Raw genomic sequence first — 15,824 nt, 5'->3', positions numbered from 1 at the left:
TGTCACGGCGCCGCATCGCCGCGGGGGCCGGCGCCGCCTAGTGCAGGTCCCAGATCTCGCAGAGCAGGGAGGTCAGCCGCGGGTCCTTCGTCCTCCACGTCACCAGCACCTCCGCGTGGCTGTGGTTGAGGGTGCGCAGTTCCGTGAGGCGCCCGATAAGGCGGGCGAAATGCTGGGGGTCCTCCGGGTGGTGGATCTTCGAGTACTTGTAGAGGATGCCGAGGAGCGGCTCCTGCAGCTCCTCCACGTGCCGCTTGTTCCTCAGGAGCGGGCGGTCTGGGGGAGCGCGGCGGGAGAGCGCGGTTAGCGAGCGGCGGCGCCGCGGGAGCGCGCGGGGCCGCGGGAGCGCGCGGGGCCGTTGGGCGGGCGGGGGCGCGGGGGGCGGCGGGCGGGAGCGTGATGTGCTGCCGCCCCTGAGGGCTCGGTGGGTGGAGGCGGGCAGCGCCCGGGGCAAGCGAAAGCTCGTTGTAACACGCGTAAGAGCTAGCCGCCGCCCAGTTTACCTGAAAAAAACACAGTTGTTGCTACAAGCAGGGCATATTCGGTCTCAGTCACTTTCAGTTCCCCCATGCTTCTGTAGAAGTAAAACAGTGCGGTAATAAACTCCTCGGTTATACCTTGAAAATGAAATAAAATTATCAGAACGTTACTTCAGTGCAGGAATGGGCACTGCTATTACGCATCAGCTCTGTCCTAATCTTTTACGGCTCCAGGCTGTTCCACTGCATGGAATAGTTAGCCAGCTTCGTGAGAACAATGCTAATTTCTAAAGCAGTAACAAAAGTTGTATTGCAGCTGTACCGTGGAGCGTTTGATACATAGAGCTCAAGGCTTTATCCTAGGAGATACGAAAGGTGAACACCGCCTCTTCCTTCCAGGAGGATGTAATGCCTGCGCCGTGTAACGGAGCAGCTCGAGGGAGGGGAGAGGAAAGAAGAGAAGAGAAGAGAAGAGAAGAGAAGAGAAGAGAAGAGAAGAGAAGAGAAGAGAAGAGAAGAGAAGAGAAGAGAAGAGAAGAGAAGAGAAGAGAAGAGAAGAGAAGAGAAGAGAAGAGAAGAGAAGAGAAGAGAAGAGAAGAGAAGAGAAGAGAAGAGAAGAGAAGAGAAGAGGAGAAGGAGAAGGAGCAGCGGCCACGCCGACAGGGTCGCACAGTGTGATTGAGAACAGGGCCAGCAAAGCAAAACATTCCCAAGTATTTTGATTCTGAGGCCTCCGTTACCTGTGGTAGTAGTGGAAGTTGGACTCTCTTCATTGTGAGACATTTCCACGGAATAAATGTTTTTATCAAGGTTTTGAATGTGACAACATGTCCCATGATCAGAAAGTCTTACGTGACCTGGAACAAGGGAGATGACAGTTCCCAACCAAGCTTAATGTGACTTTAAATTTTGTCTGCATCTGCTTTGCAGATAAATACCTCAAAATGTGTGAATTTTTACCAGATCCATGCAGGTAGAAAAAATTGTTCTTTTTGGCATCCAGCACCGAGTTCATTTGTTGCATTATTGGTGGTCAAAGTCTCTGTGTTAAACTTGACACAGTATCTCATTAATATAGCTAATGTTATCCACCACCCCCCCCCCAATTTGTGCAAGCCTCAAAAATGCTGCTCTTTGTTTGGAACCAATGGGAGGAAAACAGAGATCCATTTATTTTTATTTTTTTGGTACACTCTTTGGAAAAAAAAAAAAAAGCCTATAGAAGGTATGTGGGCATTACCGGTACTATTCTAAGTACCACTATGCTTGAACAGGAAATTATTTGAGAGTAAGTGAATTAAAATGAATGGAAGTTGTTTCAAAATGGTGGAACCTCCTACTGGTGGTAATAGAAAGCCTGTTAGTCAAACTTACTTTCACTTGTTGATGGTTGGCATTCACTAATTCTTTGGTTATATATTTGGGCTGAACGTAAAAACATTGCCTCTATTGTTGACCCTTTTAGCAGCGCGATCTGATCTTCGCTAGCTAAACTTTCAAATCCTGCAGAAAAATATACGTGTTAAGAATCAAGGAAGGCTGCGGCTGCATTTAAGCCCCTAACATGAGTTGATAAAATGATTTGTTAATAAATGCCTTTACTGGAAAGGAGGAGCCATAGTTAAAAGATGCATGTACCAAAGACTATTGGGATCTTTCTTGCTAGTTTGCAAGTTAGGAAGGAAAAAAAAAAAAGTGCAGTTGTCAGTGTCCAGTGTTAGAAGATTCACAGGAAGATACAGGTAGAAATTTTGGGACTAAGCAAGACTACTGAAAATTTCTTCTTACTATCTGATTTATATCACATGACCTAAATTTCCTATATTGATTACTGACTGTGGATATTCTCTTTATTCGTTGATACCTCATCTTTTTAAAAATTGTGTTCATCTTTTTACAAACTCATTATCTGCACTTATAATTCAAGAGCAAAGGAACTTTATTGTTTCTTTTCTTAATCCTGATCAAAGCAGGATATGTAATGTAAGAAAACAAACAGCTCATCCTTTTTTTCAGATCTGTTCCATAGCAGTGCTAAATTACATCAAATATCTGCTTTAGACATGTTGATTGACTTTTGTCAATAAGTTTTACAACTTAAAGAGTAATGAAAAAACTATCACCCTCCCTGTCAAATGTTATTTTGTCAACTTTACATTGAAATGTAGTGAATTTAATTGCATGTTCCTTTGTTCTTTATTAAAGGAAAACATGAGTAGGAGCACCTGGTTAGTCCCTTCCATGCTGCCTCTTCCTTTGAAAGAACATCTGGTTTTTTAGTTGATGACTGTAATAAATTGCAAACTGAACTGGATTTCAGAGAATGTGTTAAAATAGTATTTCACTCGTGATGGCATTTTAAAGTCCAGGTACTTTCAGAAAATGTCTCTATGTCAGAAATGAAAAAGAAATGTAATCATAGCAAGCTGTTGAAGTGAATGCTTCTAACTTGTCCTTATGACAAGTAAATGGTAATCCTGATCGTTAGAGTTGGAAGATAAAATAGTTGAATGAGAGTTTTCTTAAAGCCTGTGGTTTTTTTCTGATTCATGCCATCAGTATGGTTTCTGCCTCTTAAAAAAAGAAGAGTCACACTATTCTGTAACATTTTGCAAAGGAAGGAACTTACCTGGAAGTTTTTTTGTGAAATCCACTAACACTTGTACATGGACAACTGCTGTCTCAGAGAGACGGAGAAAGCTTTCCTCGGGACTTGCAGTTTCTTGTAGCTGCATGAAAGAGCATTTAGACACCTGATATAACCAATACACGGTGCTTAGGATAATATTAACTTAGCAATGCAGGCTGTTTGTTCTGTATACATACAAACTTCTTTGCTTCCTCGAGGGGAATTGTGTATTTTTGGTGTGCTGCTACAATGTGGTCAAGAAGCTGATGTTCCCCTGGAGTAAGTTCCATCTTCTCTGGGATCTGTTAAAAAAATAGACCAATCAAGTGACAATGACTTGGGGCAAAAATAAGCGATAAAAAGAGATATTTTAAATAGAAAAATATCTCACTTTTCCAGATCTTGTTGTAGATGATACGTGCTTACTATTCAGTCCCTCGTCTTCCAGTTTTATGTTGCAAAGAAAACTGCTCTGTTGTTTGAAATTCTTCCTGAGTCGCTTTGACTTGCACTGTACTTCAGTCAGCAAACCTGTGAGGCATGGAAGTGTGTATCAATACATATATTTTCAAATAATTACAATTTGAAATAATCACTTCTATTATTATAGATAACACAAGTCTTGCATCACAGGAGCCGTCACCTATAAGGAACTATGCTTCCTAGAGAATATGGCAATGTGTTATTCATTAGGGGAGTTAGTGTTCAGTAGCCACCAAAGGCCTGAGTGTTTGCAGTCTTCTTATGTTATCTTGCTTGTGGCTCTGCGACATACAAGTGTGAGAATTTTCCTTGAAAAAATATTGTGCAATTTTTTAATTTTTTTTTTTCCCCAAACACAAAAGCACATCTGATATGCTTACTGCTGTCCTGTCAAGGTTCAGGATATTTAGCTGTGTCTTGTTAGTACTTTTTTTTTTCTTGTAATGTCTTTGAACAGCAGTCCTCTTAACTTCAGGAGGTACTTCACTTGAGAAGTTGAGGAGATAGATACATTGGTGGTTTCTGCAGACGAGGATGCTACAGGTCCTACAGTCTCCAAAGTTAAGTTCTTCTACATCTAAGTGAAGTTTAGACCAATACCATTTAGCTCTAATGAGGAGAAGGGATTGACTTTGGAAAAGGTTTTATCCGAGTTGATTAGTAAAGTAGCCAGCATGGAAGGAGCACTTACATTCTGCTAGCATTCCCACAGCTTTACACTTCTTCAAGCGACATTCCTGACACTTCCTTCGCATGTACATGTCCATTTCACAATGACCACCATTCTTGCATCGATATACTGCATTTTTGGTTATGCTACGTCGAAAGAAGCCTACAGACAAGGATCGGGTTATGACTGAAGGAATCTAAGGAGCTTTATCTCATAATGATTTAAAGAATTAAAGTGTCTTTTGGGGTTTTTTGTTTGTTTTTTTTTTTTATAATGGAAACACTACCTTTATTTTAAATTTGCTTTCTAACAACGTAGTTATGTCTTGTTCTTTCTGACTAATATTAATCGCTGTTTTCCTTCCCTGATCAAGACAGCTCCCATATAGCAAGTTAAAATATAAGTAGCAAGTAATTATTACTTGTTTTTATTTAATTTTAATAAGTAAAATTAATAACACTGAAGTAAATCTATAATAAATGGTAATGAGAAAATCAGCACCTGCTTCAACAGACACTATTCTAGTGAATAATCAATGTGAAAATCAGTTCCATGAAATGCTCATATTAAATACATGGTGTGAAAGCATTTCTTCAAAAAATGTTACAAAAATGTGAATCTGGAGTAAGCGTGCTAGATAAAGGGTTCCTTAGACAAATTACAATCCTCTGTAGAAACGTCAACTTAAAAAATAATGAAATCTGTTCGCTTAAATCACAGATGTGGAACATGATGTTGAGCACTGCGGGGCCATGGTCCTGGGTAAGAGAGAGATCAGCCTGTTGTCCTCTTACCTTTACAGCCTTCGCAGGTAAGTGCATTGTAGTGATAGCCCGAGGCCTTGTCACCACACACAACACACAGCTCCTCCTGTCCCTTCAGCCTCAAAGAAGAGTGGTTTACTCTTGGCCGTTTCAGTCCTTGGTATCCACCGTCATCAATGTGGGGAACCATGAAAGGGGGTTTGCTTAATTCACAGCTGCTGATGATACACTGCCCATCACTGTACTGAGAGTCCAGGCCGTATGTGCTGTATTGGGACTGAGAAGGTTGTGACTGTAATACTGGAGGAGGAATTTGAACTGTTGAGTATTGGCAGTAAGGTGCAGTCTGAAAATCGGTGTCTTGCAGCTGATAGTTGATGTGTTCCGGTAAAACATCTAGATACAGAAGGAATTGAAAATGAAATAAAAACCTGAAGAATATCTCGACATCAGCTACTTGAAAGTTCTAAAATGTTTTATAGATTAAATATTTAATCATAAATCTTAGGGGAACACATTTTCAGAAGGGCAGTCTGACACATTCTTTTTAAATGTGCTACCTGTGATGTTTTTGAGTAAAATCTTCGATGTAGTGAAAATGGCTTGGTAACAGTTTGGACAATGTGATGTGGGTGCCACCGGATTCTTGTTAGTACATAATTGAATATCACTTGCCAACAGATGATATAGCTAGCTTTTGATTTTGCATTTAAAGGTTGTTTTTATTAGTTTTCCACATTACAGAAAATATTTTCCCATAAGTAAGTGAATTTTTAATGAGTAAAATGTTTATTATTGATACATATTTCAGGCATAATTTTGAAAATGTCGCACAACAAGAGTACTGAGAAAGATGGTGCAGAAATTATAGATTAATAAAAATTACTGTGACAAGAGTCTTAAAGTTGAAATTCAGTTGAGTAAAAAGCAGAGGCTTGTTGTATTTAGTATTTTTCCACATATAATCTTTTATAGTCACAGCATTTCATTTTAGCAAAATGTTTTGTACAGAATTATGAAGAGAGCTTCTTCCTGCCTTTCTGTCTGTAGAGTTTTAATTTTATCCAACCCCCCTTGAATGTACACAGCTGTATTGAAGAAAGCTTGTGCAACATGCATCATGTTTCATTCTTCTGTAAAAACAAATTGGAAAGTATTTTTTTTAAGCACTTTGGAGGTCTTTTTCTTCTTAATGGGCTTTGGGTCCCGCTTTTACTCATCCAGAAGCAAATTAGTTATTGCGGTTATAGTTCTACAAGATATAGAATAACTATTATCTATTTATAACATCTCTGGAATACTGTAATAAAACCTGTATCTTCTTCATGCAGGTCAAAGGGAGACAGCACCAGTAATGTTTATATGAAATGATCAGTCAGCATAATCAGATTGTGTACAAAAATCTGTATGAGCACATGCTCGTGTATTTCAATACACTTTCAGTATCGGCTTGATAGTCAAATGTGTAGCTTCTAAGAGCTTGTAAGAATAAATTAAAATGAAGACAATAACGGGAATTTCCACAGATGTTAATTTTGCTATACTGCTTTTTCATAATATAAAAATTTTGGTTTACTCACCATAATACTGTATGGGCTCGGGAAGACAATACCCATCAGGTACAGTGACAAATGTATTTGCCATATTCTGCTCCCAACTGCACTGTTTCATCCACTTTGCTATGTGATAGACTTTTAAGAAGGCAACCTAGAGAAATGTGAAAGTAAGAGAAACATCACGTGAGAAAGAATTGCTGGGTAGGTTTAGCTACAGAGCTAAACCCAGAAAGCTCCAGAATATTAAAAACTTTGCAGATCATAAGAAAATCAGAGGTATGTGCGAAGTCACATAATACTTTCAATGAAGCTGCAAAACATTTGATTGTCCTAATAGTATGGATTCAGGATAGAGTCCATTCCTAAATCTCCAAGTTATATTTAGAACTGTTTTGCTCCTAATTTTACACAAAACCATGTGGGGGAATCAGATTAATGATTGGTAAATTCTCTAGTTCAGGAAGAGAGTAAAAGGATCTTCACTGGATAGAAAAAACTTGCTTTCAGAGTTAGGGCATTTGGATTAATGTGGATGTGGTTTCTGTACGAAGATGGGCTTCTAGTGAATTTGCTTCATTCACTTTTTATGCAGATTTGAAGCAAGTGAATATAGGAAAATAGCCTAGAAGGGCCAGCATAGAATATCTCTTCTTCCCCATGTAAATACTGTTTTATGCAGTAAGAGGCAGCTTTGCCCCGCTTAAGCACTGCCTAATTTACATGAGGTTCCAAATTTAAGAGCCTGTATTCCTTTAAGAGTACAAAGTATCCTGTGAAAACCGAAAAAATCAATCTCATATAGGATGTATTGCCCTCTAGAGAGCTTTTCTCTGTCCCTTGATTATTGAAGGAGCCTGGGCTCCTGGTTGGATGCTTTGATGTTCACCATAACAAAGTGTACTGAGAGCTCACAGTGACACAGTTGGTACAGAATAGCTATTGTGCTTTGAGTTCAAAACTTTCCTTATTTTTCAGTAATTTCATTTTATGGAGAAGTTCTGAAAAAGTGTGTTCTAAAAATTCTTGAAAGCGTTTTAGAAAAAATGTCTACATGGACTCTAGCATCAGCTGGCTTTGAGTTTACATATGTGTATAGACAATCTCTGGTATTGCTTAGCAATTGAGTGGTAATGGACTAGCCGTTAGAGAAGTAGGAAATATTTTCCTTGCCCCCTTGTCCCTCTGCATGTGTGGAATGTATGAGAGTTTCACTGGTGAAAAGTATGTTGTATCTGATGCCTATTCAGTAAGGACTTTACAAGACAATTTGCCAGTGAGCTATTCATAGGCTTTCCCTGAGCAGACGGGAAAGACAGAAAAGATGGAAAAGGCAAGTAAGTTTTTGGAAAGTATAGAAAATGAAACTGCTTCGTGTGCAACAGGATTCTCTGTATATGCCTCTTGCAGAATTTACAGCAAATTGGGTTTAAAGATCTTCCTTGAAAGATTCACATGTTGGGTTTTTTGCAATACCTATACCTAGCTACAGCTGAGAAAATGAATATATCATTTCAGGGAATCTGAATTGAAATCATGTCTTGAAAGACACACATTCCTTCCCCCAAAACTGGACACAGCTTTGGAACTGAACACTTTCCCTTTGTGTTGTCAGCAGAAGGTGAAAAGATGCAGTGAGGCTGGAATGCTCATTTTTTTGTTATCTCTGCTAGTAAATATTTGTTTGAAAGAGAAATGACTCACTGAATCATGAGGTCCTTATCAGTTAGATCAATTTGGCCTGGGCAAAGTCTACATTTTTCCCCAAAAATGTGTATTTGCTGAAGAAATGTGTTTCTGGATTCCAGTAGTTTCTTTAAATAAAAACAATAAAAAAATAGAAGCTAAAATAAAATTACACTGATCCAGTCTGATAAAAATATTATATTGGGAGTATGAAGTACATATTACCAAATGCAAGGTGGTCCGTTGATTAAACATTCTAAATCTTGGAAACAGGCTTTCATTAGGCAAAGTTTTCTTAATTTAGGTATTGTATGAGAATGGATTTGAGGATTTAGCCCTTCTTACTGATTTTTATGGCTAATAAAAGTTATCAGTTGCAACCACAGAATTCCCAGCTTAGAATCAGACTTTGTAAATTGAAACTCTTAAATTAAAAGAATGTTATAACAGTATTAATAGTAAATCCAGTGGTTATTTGAGGAATGCTATACGGTCTTGAAATGAGACTTAATGGTCATGCCTGTGCATGAATGTTAACTCTTTCATTTTCTGACACTTGAGAATTTAGCATTAACAAGCTTGTTCTTCTGACATAAAATAGCATTGGGTTTTTTAAAACAAAAATTACAAAGACTAGAATAAGATATGTAAGGAAGGAATTTAATTTTCTAGGACATGAAAGTTTTGATTATTTATAAGATTGACTGTCATAGTCATGTGTTACAACCTTTGTCTCACCCTTTATGTATAAGTCAGTCAGCAGTAGGGAAGTCTCCTCCAAACTTTAGGAGTTGCTGAAATTTCGTGATATGCTGGTCTCTCAAAAGTTCAGTAGCCATCCCTAATCTCTCACACCTCACTGGGAGTGAACCATGACCTAAAGGACACTTCTTCAGCCCACACATATATTCATCAACCCTTTGCCATGCAGGCAAGTAAATTCTGCACGCACACAAAGCTTAGCTACAAACTGTGAAGCTGTGGAATCGACAGAATGTAGCATACATGCCCAATTGTAATTTTCAAAACATAATAACTTGGACAAAGTTGAAATAAGATTGGAGTAAGAGCTTTGGGTGTTTGGGGCAGTTATAGTCATGCCATTTCCAAACCAAAGTATTTTGTGCCCATTTTTCTCTTTCCTGTGTATTCAAAATATAGCCATACGTTTTGTGCTTTAAAAAGGAAGCAAAAAAAGGAAATATATTCCCAGAGATGGTGCATAAAGGTCTTTAGCCTAAAAAGTGGAAATAACTGAAAACAAAAGATTATTTTTTTAATAACTTCTTTCATAGAATCACAAGCAGTAACCCAGTTAGGATGAAAGTCTTTAGTCCTTAGTCAGACATACTGACCTGAAAGAAAATGTCGTCTGCATAAAGGCCCATACTGTTTCCTGCTTTTCCTTCTTCTCAGTTACTTCTGAAGTACTATTTCTGCTGGGTATTTTCATGTGTGAAATCCTGATCATTTTGGGGAGGGGGGTTGTTTGGTTGTTTGGTTGGTTTTAATTTTAAAAGCCTCTACAATTGGGAGAATCTAATTTTTGCTTTTTCTCGAAGATGTGACCTAGACTCTAGGTTGCTTAAGCATGTTTGAAAATGTTGCACTTTTCCAGGCTTAGTTTTGACGGTAATCAGTCAATATAAACTGGAATGTATCTTGATTCAAGGGGTTAGTGATCCATCTAATATGGAAATTCAGCAATGTTCAGTTATTAGTCCTAACTGAAAGACCTTTCAATTTATCAAAGATGGAAGCCATTACAGGAAAAAAAAGCCATAATAAAAATGCCATTAATTGACAGAAGTAAAGGGGAATCACAAACCTATCACTTAGTAGAATGTACACGTTCAGACTAGAATACATACTGTACACCTATTGTCATTTATGGGGAAAGATGTTGTTTTTATAATTTTTATTACTATAAAATACCATATCATAAAGTAATATATCATCAACTCGTATTATTAAATTTATTAAGATGCAAAACATACTACTTCTAGAAGAGGCTCCAGGGAGCTCTAAAGAGCTCTAAAGAGGTATGTATTGACAGTACTTTAACTGCTATTGTAAATATTTTCACAGTTGAGTCATAGGGAAATTTCTTGTTTACAGGGAATTTTAGGAACTCAAGCTGAAGGTCTTCAACATTTATTTAACACACCTTGTGGCATGTTAATGATCATGTAGTGGAACTAGATAGCACATTTCAATCTCAGCGTTAATCACTGTACTTCTTTTGTTTCTGGAAAGCATAGCTTAATTTTTTAATTTGTGAAATTTAAACAAAAAACTGAAAAAAAAAATTAATGGAGCACAACTGGGGGCAACTATGTGCGATGCCAGGTGTGACATTCAGTTTCACTCGAGCAATTCAGTAATCACTGAGTACTGTAATTAAAGAATGATTTTGCAGGGGAAGTTGTAGGATCACTTGATTGATCCTGTATGTAGCTTACATGCATTATTAAGGTTTTATCTGTTTCTCCCAGGTTTAATGTGTGAAGAAGCTCCCCAAAGCTGCTGTTTGAAGAAATCCCACTTCCATTAAATGCATTCCTTCCTTGTCATATAATAACCATAATATATCATTAACGGACTGTGTTGTAATTATCTTGAAATCTTCCTTTGGAATTGTTACCCCATGAATAATTATTTCAAAGGTATAATTTTTATACATTGTAAAACAAGAGGTTAGAGGTTGATTGAAACTTACAGTTTTCCAGGTACTTTGGGGAAGGGAAACAAATAATTGAATTTAAAAGTCGTTTTACTTCAGTCTGTATGTCAAATGAAGTACTGTTGGAACAAATTCTTGGCGGTAGGATACCAAATTTAAAAGTGCATTTTATCTATTTTCTTTTAGTCAGCCGTTTAAAAAGAAAGGGAAAAAAAAGGAAAAATAAGAAAAACCCCAATGCCTGAAATATTTTCACATGCAAATTGATTTATGTCTAGAGCAACAATTTATAATCCCAGAGCATTCAGAGAAGTAAATGAAATACTTACGGTAGTTCCAGAGAGTTTCTTGCTTCCAGAGTTGAGTCCGCTGGGCTGTCACACTGATCCTAGCTCTGAGTCCAGCTGGAGCAAACTGGGCCTTTTCCCTATTTATCAGTTTCTGTGCATACACTAGGCTCCAGACACTCCGCAGAGCAATGCTACAGCTCTGAGACACAAACTTCCCACACAGCCTATTCTGGGGTCGAAGCGAGGGCAGCTGCAAGTCCACATAAATCAAATAATAACTGGGTCATCAGGGACAGAGGCCATGGGGACCCCCACGTCACTATTTCCCAGAGTCCTCCCTGTCCAATTACTAAATATTCTGCTTTCTTGGTAGAATTTTAAATTCTCCCATTTTGATTGCTTAACATTGAGTGTTAATGTGTCTGAGTGTTAATGGGTAATGTTAATTTCCTGGGCAGAGAAAATACTGCAGTAATATTATTTGGAGATATCTACATGACATAATAATTGAATTTGGAAACACTTGATTAAGCCAGGATCTCTGAAGATAAAACACTTAACCTCGTTCTCCCTATTCTAATTCTGACATACCTGTGTTGATGCAGCACAGACAGGGCTCGCGCATGCCCCCGTAACAGAAAATTATTGTTAGCAACTTTTGTTGCCACTAATTTTGCAAAATTTCATTCTTAAAACCCCAAGTATTTCCATTATTAATAATTTCTAATAAATTAATCATTACAATTTGAGGTTTTCATCATTTCCTAGATACAAGAGGTGATCTTTTAGATAGGGCATTTTCTTGTTAGGTATCGTGTCATTACGCTTGCTCCCTAATATGACACACAGCAGGTTGGAAACATATAAACTCCAGAAGGAGGTAACTTTTCTTCTGTGTAAGAGCAATTCTCGATTTACCTCAGGAAATAATGGTTCTGTTGCATACTTCATGGAATTAGATGGCAAAGGGAAAAACTAATTTCCTGCTGGTTATCTTACAAACTGCAAAGTCACTTAAAACAGTCTTTAGGGACAATAGGTTTTCACGGATCTGTGGCACAATACACAGCAAACTGACATGACCCTTCAAAGGAGAGTCATATTTGTATTCCATAGGCTCCAGAGAAGAGCATGCTACTTATTTCCATGTAGTGTGGCACCATTTAGGAATCTGTTAGTCTTTGGAGGTGGAATGGTTGAGTTTGGCTTTCAAGAACAAAAAAGATTGACTCACAGATGTTATTTGGGCATCTTGCAGGGTTTTTTTAGCTTTCAAATGCTCTGCATTGATAATGTGCGGTGACAGAGGGCTGGAATGCATCGATTATGCAGTAGAGACAAAGATAATGATCTTGTAAGTTTAATTATGATTGGCATTTGTTTTTCCTGTAAAAGCAGCCTTATACAGCAACTGATGTCAAAAAGATTTCAGTGGTAAAAATGAAGGATTTACAATTGTTAGAACTAAGATTCTTTTCATAGCAGCATCTCTTTCACCTCTACCATTGGCTTTTTCATCCAGCTTTTAAGCCTTTCTCATGAAAGTTAGAAAAACAAGCAGAGGTTTGTGAAATATTGCCGTTAGCTTTTAAATACTACTAACTTTTTTTTAGTACTTTTTCTGATAGAAGATACCTTACTGGTAAACTGTTCAAATGTACCTATGGAACGTGGATATTTAAAGCCTATTGACTTTGGGAAACTTAAGTCTGAAGCCCAGGTTTTTAGAAGGTATCTAATCCCCATTCTGTTCAGTGTTATAAAACCTAGTGGATTCAGAGTAAATTAAATTTCTAAAATAAATATATAAGAACCTAAAACTTAGTTGTAGTAGAAATTAACTGCAGTGACACATTAAGTATTAGTCCATGGTCATTTACTCCAACCCACATGCTATCTTCATAGCTGTGGTAATAAAACTATGTTGCATAGTCATGCAGTGATTCAGGCCAGGTGACTGGTCCATATTAAATACATATATTTGCATTATTTTAACAGATCACTTCTCCTATTCAAAGCTTAGCGTGACAACAAAAATGGGAGACCTGAGAGCACACCTGAGTCACATAAAGAACTGCTGCAGAGAAGAGGAAAATAAACTGTTTTACATGCTTGTAAAGAATCAAGAAATAAAAAGCTTATTTAGGAGTAAGGAAGATTTAAATCAGATGCTAGAGAAAGCAGTTAAGGTGGTAAAAATAGGACTGGAATAAGTTGCCTGTACAATCTTTATCACTGGATGTTTTGAAGATCAGTTTGGGCTACCTGATAGAACTTATGAATTGTTCTCTCTGAGTTATTTTGATATGTACAGGAAGAGAAAGGACTTTTGAGGTCTCTTCCAGCTCTATTTTCTGTTATGTTTCCTTACACACATCAATTTTGTAAAACACTGATAAAGTCTCTGATCAGTAACATGCCTAGTGCCATTTTAATGGGCAAAGGAAATAATCATATACTTCAAGCATGCTTTACTAGAGGTGAGTAAACAAAACGTTACTCATAGATATGGCCTGAAAATATTAGCTGCACAAGTTAATGTCATGAGCCAAAATCTAGAAGTGCCACTGAAGTGGAGAATAAGGGACACACGTTTTCCGTAGAAAGTAATCAGATCTGATAACCTGAACACCTTGCATTGCACCACTTTTGCAGCCTCATTTCCATCATTAGTGTAAACTGTGAGCTTCGGTGCAGTCTAATCTACATAGAATGTCTGCCTTCATGCAAGTAGGTCTCAGAATTTGATGAGTGCTGAACTTGCAGATCAAGAAAGAACTTCCCTAGAACAATACCTGTTGAGAGAATTCATTTTCAGGCTAAGCAGAATTATTTGTTCATCTGTACTAGAGATTCTAGATCTCTGTAACTTGTTTGGTATCTGAATAGTTAAAGGAAATCCTATCTACTCCAGCTGGATCTTCTCTACATAACTGACCCGTTCGCCTTGATCTGGTATTGGATTGTTTACGTAACTTCAGTAATTAACCACTATCAGCCTCATTAATGAAACATAAACCACCTCTTCTGCTCATTTATAAAGCATTTGTCAAACAAAACTTAAACAAAGGGCAGAATCTCAGCAAAGTAACAGTCCTTCAAAAGCTACTGAGACTCTGACTACAAGTCATTACGGTCACTTTGTTGTTGTTTTTCAGTAAAAATGAAACAGAAGTGATGGCATTGTCTATTGCTTTTGGCTAACTTTTCACAAAAACATCTGAGATCTGTCACATGAGGGCAATGATGCCTGGACAACTATTTTGGCCATTTCAGTACAAAATGCTGATGTTCCAGCTCATTACTGTAAATCATTAAATGATGAAAGCAAGAGTCAAATACTGAACAATTGGGAGCCTTTGGAAAACTAATTGCTAATTACCAGTAATCGTTGTTATATGTTAAAGGTTATATTGAAATACAAATTATTTCATTATAGGATTAAGTCTCTCCTGTTAGTAAACTCTTCTGAACAATATTAAAGAAAGTTGAGTATTAACAATACAGCTCATGTATTAAAATGATCTAACTTAATCTTTACCTATTTTTGCTTTAGCAAAATAAAATGTTTTAGAGGCATAAAATACACTGGCAGACAAATACATGCCAAAAATTTTGTGTTCTGAAAGCTACTTGCATTTACAATTTGTTAGGGAACTCATGAAAAAAACTGCAAGCTTTCTGTTCACCCTCTCTTCTGGATTATTTCTTAATCTTCAAAAGGTGCAGTGGTTCTGGCACTGTTAAGATTTTCTGCGTGGCATGGATGAACCTCAACCTTAGGTTAGAAATGGCACAAAGCCTTATGACTAAAATTTTTGCAGGTTGGTGTTATCTTGCACTCCTGACCCTCAACAGAGAGATTTAATTTGAATAGGATGTGTGTCTGTTGTATGTGGTGGTTTTGATTACTGGATCGCATGTTCCAAGATAGTGTCAGGTCCAGAAGCTACAGTAGTAGGAAATTGTCCCTTGTATTCAGCACATTCGCCAACAACTGGGATGGAAAACTTGACAGGAAAAGGAAGCCTGTGTGGGAATGGTACTAAACTGTATAATACAGGCATCAGTTATGAGGAGGGTTGCAAGGAACAGAAGAGGCATGGGATTGTCTGTCAAAGATGACTTGGTTTGTTTTATGTTGTTATTTGCCTAAAATGTAATTAACCTAGAATTTTGTTGACATTATTTGCCTATTTTGCCTGCAGCAGAGAGAGAAACTTGAAATTTAAGAATGTGAGTGTGGTAGGTCAGGGACTATCTTTTTCTGCATACATGTATGGCCTCTGTTGGGTGGGGCCACAACCAGACTGAAGTACTTAAGATCCAACGTAATTCTTCTAATGATGAAACAAAACATTAAAAAAGGTGCTATTTGCTCTACAAGTTCACCCAGTACTTCCCCGCTTCTGTAGATTTTAAACACGTACTCATTTTTGTAGCTTCAAGCAACAAAGTTTGTGTGTCATTTCCTTTGAGCACTGGTTTGCAAAACTTTTCTGTTCCCTACATGTAGCTTTTTAAAGCAGTACAGTTATTTGCAAAAATTAAAGAAAAATAGTCTTTACAGAGCAAAACTGCATGTTT

The 15,824-nt window shown here is 37.6% G+C and overlaps 1 protein-coding gene across 1 annotated transcript; it reads right to left on the bottom strand.

Moving 5' to 3' along the window:
• Window positions 1–37: 37 nt before the first annotated feature.
• On the bottom strand, window positions 38–6,696 carry LOC104251948 (bile acid receptor). The gene is made up of 10 exons (XM_059831242.1): window positions 6,606–6,696; window positions 5,056–5,421; window positions 4,283–4,423; window positions 3,500–3,639; window positions 3,306–3,410; window positions 3,109–3,208; window positions 1,854–1,982; window positions 1,220–1,336; window positions 504–617; window positions 38–276 (listed from the first exon to the last, which is right to left on the bottom strand). The coding sequence occupies exons 1-10, from the start codon at window positions 6,694–6,696 to the stop codon at window positions 38–40; spliced, it is 1,542 nt and encodes a 513-aa protein (XP_059687225.1).
• Between the last annotated feature and the right edge of the window lie 9,128 nt (window positions 6,697–15,824).

Source organism: Gavia stellata, chromosome 30 (assembly GCF_030936135.1).
Source record: "Gavia stellata isolate bGavSte3 chromosome 30, bGavSte3.hap2, whole genome shotgun sequence".
NCBI classification, from domain to species: Eukaryota; Metazoa; Chordata; class Aves; order Gaviiformes; family Gaviidae; genus Gavia; species Gavia stellata.
This window is presented reverse-complemented; position numbering and strand designations above follow the sequence as displayed.